This window comes from Echinops telfairi, unplaced genomic scaffold, assembly GCF_000313985.2.
Source record: "Echinops telfairi isolate 266 unplaced genomic scaffold, ASM31398v2 ScPeMD7_7469;HRSCAF=8507_1, whole genome shotgun sequence".
Classification (NCBI taxonomy): Eukaryota; Metazoa; Chordata; class Mammalia; order Afrosoricida; family Tenrecidae; genus Echinops; species Echinops telfairi.
Window position 1 is genome coordinate 109,551,973 of NW_022111373.1, and position 11,647 is coordinate 109,563,619.

The 11,647-nt window shown below is 41.5% G+C and overlaps 1 protein-coding gene across 1 annotated transcript in view; it reads left to right on the plus strand.

The window, feature by feature from the left end:
• The window catches only part of C6 (complement C6), a 128,765-nt gene that overhangs the window by 89,081 nt on the left and 28,037 nt on the right, over positions 1-11,647 (plus strand). Inside the window, exons 11-13 of the mRNA XM_004716938.2 lie at positions 1,031-1,256; positions 3,273-3,444; positions 4,795-4,906. Of these exons, the coding sequence (XP_004716995.1) occupies positions 1,031-1,256; positions 3,273-3,444; positions 4,795-4,906 (510 nt within the window). The remainder of the gene's footprint in view (positions 1-1,030; positions 1,257-3,272; positions 3,445-4,794; positions 4,907-11,647) is intronic.

Below are 11,647 nucleotides of genomic sequence, written 5' to 3' on the forward strand. Positions count from 1 at the left end.
TGTGTGTGCGTGCGGTGGGGGGTGGGGGGTGTGTGTTAAAATGCTAGTAAAATGAACCCTGGTTCTTGGTGAGCTGCGGTTTTCTCTGGAGTTGCTGTCATTGCTGCAATTCTTCCATTCATCCTACTGGCAAATTCGTTTCTTCATTTTTCCTTCATCACATGTTCTCAACTGGATTCATCGAAAACCATAGAACACTGTCCCTGGAAAATCACAGAACACTGACAGCCTTTCTTCCTCCCCACCCCCCACCCCCCGCCCTAGATTTTTCTGATTTAATTAATGTAATAAGCTTCAGCAGAGAATTATTGATCTGACTAACTTTTTCCTTTCAGTTCTTTAATACAAGCATTTGAAGAGTAATGAATGCCTGATATAAGTCCAAGTAGGTAACACCTCATACAAAGTAGAAGCCAAGAGTCTAGAGTCGGAAGTTCCAGATCAACCATATCTGTCTTACTTTAGGAACAGAAAGAAGAGTAAGAAGAAGGTGGAGGAGGAAGAAGGAAGGAAGGAAGGAAGGAAGGAAGGAAGGAAGGAAGGAAGGAAGGAAGGAAGGAAGGGAAAAAGCCAAGTCTGTTACTGTCAAGTCAATTTTAACTCAGGATGACCTCTTATGTTACAAAGTAGAAGTGATGCATCAAGGTGGTTTGAAGGATGTACTCATTAAGGGAGCAGATCTCTAAGCCTTTCTTCCATATTATCTTCGGGTGGGTTTGAACCGCTAACGTATCAGCCGTCAAGATCAAACCTTTTGTGTCATCTAGGGGCTGCGTGGGAACAGCGAAGCTGGTTGATGTGGCAGACTGCAGTTGTACCTACACTAAAGGGAAGAGAAATTCTCTTTCTCTCCTGAAGAGGATTTCCTTCCACTACGTTTAACAGGCAGACACACTATGTTCTGCAATATTTTCTTTTAAAGTGTGTGGACTTTTCCAGTCCCTGTTTTCCTTTCCATGCGATTTGGGCTGGGTTGTCTCCATGTTGCCAATGCATGTGACTAGACTTCTTCTTTACCATGTCCGCTCAGCTGGCTCCCATTGAGAACTTGGTAAGAAACATCCCCTGCGCCGTGACGAAGCGAAACCACCTCAGGAAGGCCTTTCGAGAATATGCAGCCAAATTCGATCCTTGCAAGTGCGCTCCATGTCCTAATAATGGCCGGCCCACCCTCTCAGGGACCGAGTGTCTGTGTGTGTGCCAGAGCGGCACCTATGGTGATAACTGTGAAAGGCGGGCTCCGGATTTCCAATCTAGTAAGTACTGGTACTCAAGAGTGAGTGACATGAGTCAAAGGTGATGTGACGACGAGTTGGAGTGTGTTGTTTTGCTTTATTTAGTTTTGTTTTGAAGTGCCAAGTACTTCGACCCTGAAGCACTCCTTTTCATGACAAAAAGTATTCTATGTTCATAAATTAAACAAGAAAACCCTTCTGTTAGCAATCTCCACTGTTGGCCAACAGGAAAGCCAGTGTGTGAAAAGTAGACTCTCTAAAATCAAACCGACTTGGTGGAAGTCTCAGTTGTGATCAACCAGCTATGTGGACTTGGAAAGTTTGCCTCATCTTTCTATACCTCACTGTGTTGATCTATAAAATGGGAATAACTACATCTACCTGAGAATTAAAAACAAATCTCGGTTATTAGTGTTAATACTAGAAATTATTTTTCAAATAAGTCTTACACCTTGTATGTATTGGGATGTAGAATGAGGATGGCTTGGTATAAGGGATAAATTAGGTCAAAACCAAAGATTTCATACAGGATGAATGTGTAGCTCTGTGCATTAGGCATTGGGCTGCGAACCACAAAGTTGATGGTTCAAACCCACCGATCACTCTTCAGGAGGAAAATAGGGCTACCTGCCACCTAGATATTTTACAGTCTTGAAAACCTTATAGAGACTTGCTCTAAGTCAGAATCAATTCTGCTGGCTGTGGGTTTGGTTATAAGGAGGCTTGGCAGCATTGGTTAATCACTGGTTTGCAAACCATAAAACCAGCAGTTCAAACTCAGCCTCTCCTTGGGAAAAAAAAGTGAGCTTGTCTAGTCCCATAAAGATTCTGAAGCCTTGAAAGCCCTATATAGAGCCTTTATGACTTAAAACTGACTCAATGACAGTGGCCTTGGGTTGAAACAAGTGTCTCAAATCCTCTTTAGAAGGCAGATGAGAAGTAGGAATATATCCTACTGTCCTTGAAAATGTAACTTGATATTCTATTGAAGATACTTATATATATGCAACTATGTGCGGATACTCACACACACAAGGTAAGTCCAAACGAGATTACTACTAAGGTTCCAGTTCATGCCTTTATGTTTTTCCAAGCTAAACATATTTAAACATGTCTCTGTGGGCAATGGATAACTGCAGACATGTCCTCTCAGTAATATAGTTGTGTTAGTCTCATCAGGTGCCTTTAAATAAAAGAAGAGGTTCAATCGGAACAGTGGCTTGGGGAGCTGCTGGACCACTTCAATTCAAGGGGCAGAGTAGTCAGCTCAGAACACTATGGCAGCTCTTTTGTAGAATTCCCAAAGGATAATCTTGATTGGTTTTTCTCAAAGGACACAAGAAGTTTTTTAAAAGCTGGAAAATCCCATAAAGGTGAAAAAAGCCAAGAGAATTTCTCCAAGGTTTTTGTTGTTTTTTTTTCATTATAACAATGCACCTGCTCTTCATTTGAGCTTGGCACGGGCTGTCCTCTCAGGATTTAATCGGGAAGCCTGTCTCCATTCACCCTTCAATCCTGGCTTTGCCCCTGTAGACTATTTTTCTAATCCCCAAATGCAAAGAACACGTAAAGGGGGAACACAATTCGAGCACACTCAGGTTGCCTACACTACCCTTGGATGTGATGTAACTGGAGGAGCCCAAGCTTATTTGGGGAAGGTCAGAGAGATGCAAAAACTGCCTTCAGACATGTATAGACCCACGTAGAGGGTATGTCAAGAAAAAAATACCTCAACATTTTGTTATTTTTGTTTATTGAAGGTCTCTAGGACTTTGTAGCAACATATTTCACTGACCCTCAAGTATATGTGTTCACAAATAGTTGAAAATTATTCATGATGGTTTTCATTCTGTTCAGGCTTGTCCAAACAGGACCCAGAAAACAGTCAATTTATTAGAAATTTTTCAAGATCATTTCTGATATTCTAGCAAGGGTCTCACAGAAGTAAAAAGCGAAGAAACCAGTTTGGTCCAGAACTAAAGCCCCAAATTCTCTCAGATGCACCATGCTCCGTGGGCCAATCTTCCTCTGTTCCAGATTCCGTAAATGGGAATTGGGGCTGCTGGTCTTCCTGGAGTACTTGTGATGCTACTTATCAGAGATCGAGAACCCGAGAATGCAATAACCCCACACCCCAACAAGGAGGGAAGCCATGCGAGGGGGAGCAGCAGCAAGAGGAGGCCTGCACGTTCTCAATCATGGAAAACAAGTGAGGATGGGAAATGGAAATGATGGGTCCTTCTTCCCCACTGACAAAGACAGCCAAGATATTCATTACACTACTGCTAGTACAGATTATTTACACACATATATTGGCTAAGAAGTACAGTCAGAGTGCTTGTAGAGGCAAAGATGGCAAAACATCATGTTATATACTTTGGGCATGTTGCCAGGAGAGACCAGTCCCTGTAGAAGGACATCATGCTTGGTAAAGTGGAGGGCAGCGAATAGGAGGAAGGCCCTTGATGAGCGGGAGGGACATGTGTTCTCCAGCATGAGAACAATTAGGCGCAGGACAGGGTAGTGTTTCATTGTGTTGTGTATGGAGTCTCTGGGAGTCAAAACTGACTCGATGGCACCAAATAACAACTGCTGGGGGAAAAAAAAGGAATGATTACAATTTTACCTATTCTCACAAAACCTTGGCTCTGCTGCTATTTCTTTCTCAGTGTGCAATGTTTTCTCTCTATGGGTTCCGCATTGGGCTGCTAATCTCGAGGTTAGCAGTTACAAACCACGGCTGATCTGTGGAAGAAAGATAAGTCTTCTACTCCGATAAACAGTTACAGTTTCAGGAACTGTGGGGGGAGGTCACAGGCATCCTCCCTAAGGGTGAGCAGTTGCCAGACTGCAGGGGCTCCCCCGCTCCCTGCTGTTCAAGAACAATGGACAGGCCCACAGTCATTGATTTGGAAGAGGTCCAACCGGCTTTGTGACATCCAAAGTTGGGCTGCCATCCTATATCTAGGATCCACCCATCTTGCCACATGTATACCCCCAATGCCTCCTCTTCCTATTGCATGGATACCCCTAGATCACCCATTACTGTATTACCTATAGCACAGCCCCTTCCTGTGATGTATGTGTTCACCTGTAATTAGGGGACTTGCATGTCCCCAGAGAATATAAAAGCCTTGGTTAGCATTAAATATCTCTCTCGCCAAGTGGACCAACAAGCAGGACTGAGGCGAGCATGCTACCATGAAATGTGTCTGACTCTATTATTTCAATCTCTCTCTCTTATCTCTCATGCTTTCTATGACTTTACTATAATCTTTACTTATTATCGCTGTTCAATTGCGCCTACCGGACCCATGATAATGTGCTAGGGCTGGCTTCCCCTTGCAAGGAACCAATAGGGGCAGCTCTTCCCTGTCCTATAGGATCCCTAGGAGTCAGAATTGACTGGATGGTTGTGAGTCTGAGAAACACATGTCAAAAGATGTATATATGTTTATCTGTATATATACATCTCTACATGTATATTTCTACTTACATATATGTATATGGGTACATAATTATGTCTCTATATAAACATGCATTCATTATTTCCTTTTAGTGGACAACCATGTATTAGTGATGATGAAGAAATGAAAGAGATAGATCTTCCTGAGATAGAATCAGATTCAGGGTGTTCTCAGCCTCTTCCTCCAGAAAATGGATTTATCCGGGTAAGTGTCCTACCTCTGCTTTAGGTTTTGCTGTTGGTAGGTGCCATGAAGTTGATTTTGATTTACGGAGACCCGTGTGACAGAATAAAACTGTCCTCTCGGGTTGTGCTTCTGGGAGCAGATCACTAGATATTTAACCACTGGGACTTGGAATGGGTTCAAATTTTAGCAGCTAAGCTTTTAACTGCTGTGTCATCTGGGTCTCTGTTAGGGTCAGAGTTCCAAAACTATAGTTTAAGAAGTAAGATTTTTCTTTGAATGAGGCTTACTGTTTTCACATACAGTTATCTATTAATCAATGTGCAAAATAGTAATAATAGTTAGAAAAGCATTACCACTCTTCCATCTTGAATTTCCTAGAGCTTTCTTCAAACATGGTTGTTAAACCAAAGAATAGCAGGTCCCTGAACATGACTAAGTTCATAGGATAATGGCATATTTACAGGAATGGAGAATGGAACTTGAACACAATATAGCTTTGGATGATGTAAAACCCTGCCAAGTAGCCCCTATAAAGGCATGTTGTGAAAGAGAAAAGTATCCCCTGCTGCAGTCAAAGGAGGTACTGCATCTGTGATGCCTTACTGAACCTGAAAAAAGCAGAGCCTTAAGTCATCCAAACAATCTTAACACACCTCTAAAATTCACTCTGTCTCTTTCCATTAAGCCACAATATGTTTCTATTAGGGAAAAAGGACAAAAAACTGGATAGCAAGAATTATCAGACAGATGTTAAATATACGAATACATGTTCCATATGATATATTTTAAATTGATCACAGAAGGCATACTCTTTGATTAATTTTACCTTTCTTAACTTCAATGAAGCCTTTAAATTAATATTTTCACTTCGGCTGTATTATGTCCATGATCAAAAAGCAATAATCCTTGGTTCTCTAAAGTCAGCAAATAAATATCCATAGAGCAAAGTCTGCTAATGTGTGGCCCACTGTCATTAATCTTCTGCCCTTTTTTGAAAGCTATCATGCCTAAAGGTTTACATGTAGGTAAAGCATTTTAGAAGGAGAAAATTTCAATTAGTCTCTAGAGCAGAAGTCCAATCAAGCTATGACCTGCTCAAACTCCACTCCTGTGTTCCTATTGGCCTAGTTGGCACAATAAACCTAACTATCACAGGTGCTAAATTCTAGAATGTAGCAAAATCAATAGCAGGATTTATTAAGGCACAGATTACTGGTTAAAGTTTCTCAGACTTCTTATTCCATTAGTCTTTGGTGAGACCACAGATAAAACTACACCTAATAAGTTTTCAGGTGATGCAGATACTGCTGGCTCAAGACACACACAGTTGAGGAATTAATATAATCAAGAACAAGAAAATATAACTATTGCCCATACACAAAATCTAATCCATCACCTGTTTTTTTATTTTTAAATAAAAATTTATTGGAACATAACCAATGCTCATAATGATTAGTTACCGAAACCATACATTGCAAAGCCTAATGCAGTCCCTAAGTGGCCCATTGTATAAAAAGTTTACTGATTCCTTACTTGCCTAGAGTATTACACTCATAAATAAGTTGTTTATTGTGGGATTCAGATATAAAAATAACTTTTCATCTATTTGCACCAGCTATTTGCAAAAATTGTTAAAATTGCAGAGATTCTAATTTTAAAAACACAGGAAAGGTTGAAATAGTGATTCATTATTCTTGTGACTTATTTTGTAAAATTAGATTATGTTTCAATTTCATGAACAAATTCATTCCTTTTTTTATTTTTTCTCCTTATTAAATATCTAATCTTTATTTGACAATAACTTTTACTCAAAAATAATAGAATTTTAAATATATATAATATGAACTTCCAAGTGATTGATTAATATAAGTAAAGCTAATGGCACAAATGATTAAGTAAAAGAACCTAACAAGTTTTCAAAGAGTGGCTGGAGAAAGACAAAGTAAACAATGATAATGAAATGTGCAAAGACCTGGAGATAGAAACTCAAAGGAAAGCATGGTAGGCATTTCTACAGCCAAAAGAACAAATGAAAAATGCCAATCCTCAAGTTTCAATATTGAAGAATTTTATGGCCAAATATTCAATGATGAAGGAAGCATTTAAAGAACATGTAAGGAATACACTGTCCCCAAAATAAGTGGTCTTCATTGAACCATTTCCAGATGGTAGCACGTAATCAAAAACCACGAATAGTAAAGGAAGAAGTCCAAGCTGCAATGAACTCATTAAAAAGACAAGCAAACTCACTGCCCTTGAGTCAATGCCTACTCATAGTGACCCTTTAGTACGGAGTAGACATGCTCCTGTGAGTTTTCTAGACTGTAACTCTTTATGGGATTATATAGTCCTCTCTTTCTCCCTCAGAGCAGTTAGTGGTATCGAACTGCTGACCTCATGGCTCCCAGCCCAATGTGTAACCACAACAACTCTCTGAGTCAATTCTATTTTGTCTTCCTATAAATCTTTGAGGGAGCCAAACAATTCACAGTCCTTCCAAATAGCAGTTGGTGTGTTTGAACTGCTGCACTTTGGGTTAGAACTCCAACCCTAATCCTCTACACCACCTGACTCCTAGTGCAAACTAAGACTCCTGGGATTGACAGAACACCAACTGAAATGTTTCAACAAATGGATGCCATATCAGAAGCAAGAAATTTGGAAGTCTGCTACATGGCGAGCTGACTGGAAGAAATCCATACTTGTGCCCATTTCATGAAAGGTGATACAACAGAATATTCAACTTAGTAAATATTAATATTATACTCAAGCTAAAATTTTGTGAAGATAATTAAAGAACAGTAGACATGTCCATCAACATGTCCTCTGAGAAATTCAAAATGGATTCAAAAGAGGACATGGAATAAAATATATCATTGCTAATATCAGCTGGATCTTGGCTAAAAGCAGAAAATGCCACAAAGAGATTTACCTGTATTTTATTGGTTATGCCCTGATAGTGTACGGAGTTATTCATTGGGCTTCTAATCTTAAGGTCAGTAGTTCATGTCCACCAGCTGGTCCAAGGGAGAAAGATGAGGCTTTCTGCTCCCATAAAGCTTTACAGCCTAAGACATCCAAAGGAGCAGTTCTCTGTTTTACAGTAGCACTAAGAGTCAACATGACGGCAGTGAGTTGGGTTTGGGTGTTATTTAGTTGTTCTTTTAGTTAGTAAATTAGTGAGTTAGTTAGTTTATTGGTATTCAAAGGCATGCCACTGTGTTGGCCAGAACAAACTATGTCTAACTTTTCAAAGAATAGAACGTCCGGACACTTCATTGTGCTCATGTGGAAAGTGTACACAGACTAACCAAAAGGAAACAACGGGGTACTGTGTGGCTGAAAAGCAAGGCAGGTGTGCATGCAGTTCTTGTACCACACGTTTTCCCAGCTGCACGCTGAGCAGATTGTCCAACAAACTGGAGTATAGGAAGAACAGAGCATCAGGATTGGAGGAAGACTTTAATCACAATCTGCAGTATGCAAATGACATAATGCAAAGGCGGAAGTGAGGAGAACTTGAAGCACACTTGCTAAAAATCAGTGATTCCCAAGTTCAGTATGGATTACACCTCAAGGTAAAGAAAGCAAAGATGCTCACAACTGACCCGAAAAGCCGCACGATGAATGAATGATAAATGGAAAAGAGATTGGCCTGGTGAGGAATTCCTCTGGACTTGGAATCACGGTCGGCACCCACGGAAGCAGCAGTCAAGAAGTTCAACAGCATTTTATGTGGGGCATATCTTGCAAAATACCCCTTTGAAAGGATTAAAAAGCAGAGTGTCACTCTGAAGACGGAAGGATGCCTCATTCAAGACATTATATTTTCAAACTCCACATAAATGTTTGAAAGCTGGGCAATCAAAGGAAGATCAAAGAAGTGATGCCTTTGAATGATGGTGTACAGGAAGAACCTTGACTACGCCGTGGATTGCCAGAAGAATGAACGCAATCTGTGCTGAATGAAGTCGGACCAGAGTTCTCTTCTTAGAAGCAGGGTAATAAGACTTTGTCTCCTTTACGTTAGACATGTTCATAGTAGGAACCTTTCCCTTTAGCACAGTGGTTCTCAACCTGTGAGTCGCGACCCCTTTGGGGGTCGAAGGACCTATTCACAGGGGTTGCCTGATTCATAACAGTAGCAAATCTACAGTTCTGAAGTAGCAACAAAACTCATTTTATGGTTGGGGGTCACCACAACATGAGGAACTGTATGGAAGGGTGGCGGCATGAGGAAGGTGGAGAACCACTGTTTTAGCAGGATAAAACACGGCATCAACTAAAAAAAGAGGAAGCTTTTCTATCTCTCCACCAGATAGATGGCTTTATTTCCACGTGAAAGCTGGACATGGACTACGGAAGGTCATAAAAGAAGGGTAGTGTTTGAATTACGGTTTTGCCAATCTACCGGAGCTTGTGGGGACCCACAGGACAGAGAGCATGTCCTTCTGTTGTCTAGAGGGGCTTTGTGAGTCATGACTGACTCGGCGGCGGCACCCGAACGAGAACCTTGTCAGACTGCTTGTAACACAATGCCCCTGTCTGGAATCAGAGGGAGGGATGCCTCTTTCCAGAGAAGGTGTTGAGGATAGTAGGAATGGCCAGGTAAGGACATACATGCGTAAAAGAGCATAATAAGCGTGGCAGGTGGGTTCATGATTTTTATTTTCTGCCAGGTTGTAGGTTTTATGGAGGAACATGGCAGCGGGTGAGGACAGTAAAACAAATTCAAGTTCAGTAAGATCCACTTTATCTTGAATTGTTTTGTGAATTCTCAAATGACGGCAGTTTTACTTGAATTATCTATTAATTGGAGAAATACCTAGGCTACTAGAAATTGAGCAACATTTTTTAATGATCTAGACTGGCATAGTCGTTGAGCGCTGGGCTGTGAGTTTGTCCGGATAGACTAGAGAAACAAATGCATTGACACTTATATATGCGCAAGAGTAAAATTTATATCAAGAAGTAATTATACATCAATACAACACCCCAGCCCAATCCAGATCAAGCCCATATGTTCAAATTTAGCCCATATGTCCGATATTATCCCATGAATTCCTCTTGAGACTCATGCAGCACAATTAAATGTGCACCATGAAATGATGCCAGATGCAGGAAGACCACAGACCAGTGGTTGGAAAGTCCTGTGGATCCAAAGGCCATGGATGCATCTCCAGGGCTCTCGCTGCCATCAGCATGGCTCCATGTGGCTTGTCAACAGGAATGTGTAGCAGAGAGAGAGAGTGAGTCCCGCCTCCAGGGAGGAAGAGAGCAAGTCCAAGAAGACTCAAGTGAAGGCATCCTGCCCAGAAGGAGGGCTCACCAGGCTAGACTCCACCCTTTCATTGCTATTTATCAAGTTGACGTGAAATTGTGTAACTACCCCAGACTGTGATCTGCAAGGTCAGCAGTTCAAAACCATCATGTGTTCCTCAGGAGAAAGAGAGCACTTCTACTCCTGTAGAATGTTACAGTGTCAGAAACTCAGAGGGGAAGTACTACCCTATCCTCAAAGGTCAGTGTAAACCAGCACTGACTTAATGGCAGCATGTTTGCGTGAGTTTAATCAATTTGTCACAAAAGAATTATATCTTTTCTATACAAGCGGTACACATTATTTATATTCCAACTATACCCACCACTTACTGAGCATGTAGTTTCTCCGTTCTTGAAGTAGCAGGTTATAGACTGAGAAACACAGCAGACTGCAGTCCAATGTGTGACTACGGTGGCATCCTTTCTCTGGTGACATATTCATTTCCTTGGGTTACAGTCGCAAAATACCACAGACTAGGGAGACACAAAGGCCTTCGATGAGACAAATGAATACAGTGGTTTCAACGGTAGGCTCAAACATCAGAACGATGGTGAGGATGGCCCAGGACCAGGCAGTGTTTCCTTCTGCTACACACAGGGTCACCGTGAGATGGAACCAACTAGATAGCACCTGACAGCAAGGTAAGCACGAGTTAAGAACATAAAACTCCACACAACTGGATGAATAGAGAGCATCATGATCAATGAAGGCAAGAATAAAATTGTCAAGGATTTCCTTTCAGTTGGATCCACAAACAATGCAAACATCAAACCGCATACTGCATGAAGCAAATCTGCTGCACAAGCCCTCTCGAGAATGCTTAAGAGCAGAGATGTCGCTTTGAGGACTAAGATGTCTCTGACCCAAGACCATGGTAGCGTGTGAAAACCAGACAATGAATAAGTAATACCATAGAAAATCGATGCATTTGAATTATGGCCTTGGCAAGGAATCTTGAAAGAACCATGGACTCCCTGGGTGGCATAGTGGTTGCACGTTGGGTTGTGCTCAGCAAAGTCCACAAAACCACCCACCGCGCTGAGGGTGAAAGGCGGTCTTTCCACGGCCATGAAGAGACGCAGCCTCAGAAACTCACAGGGGCAGTCCTGCTCTGTCCTATAGGGTCGCTAGGAGGAAGTACACTATTGAGTCGATGGCAGTGAGTTTGATGGACTGCAAGAGAACAAACGAATCCGTCTCAGAAGAAGTACAGCCAAAACGTTCCTTAGAATCAAGTATGGAGAGACTTAATCTCACATACTGTGGACCGTTATCAAGACGGACCAGTCTCTAGAGAAGGATATTCTGTTTGGTAGAGTGTTAGTGAAAAAAGGAAGGCCTTCACTTGAAGGTAATCAAGCGGCCATCAAGCTCAGAAGCAACAAAGCCCACATGGAAGAAGCACACCAGCCTATGCAACCACGAGGTGTCGAAGG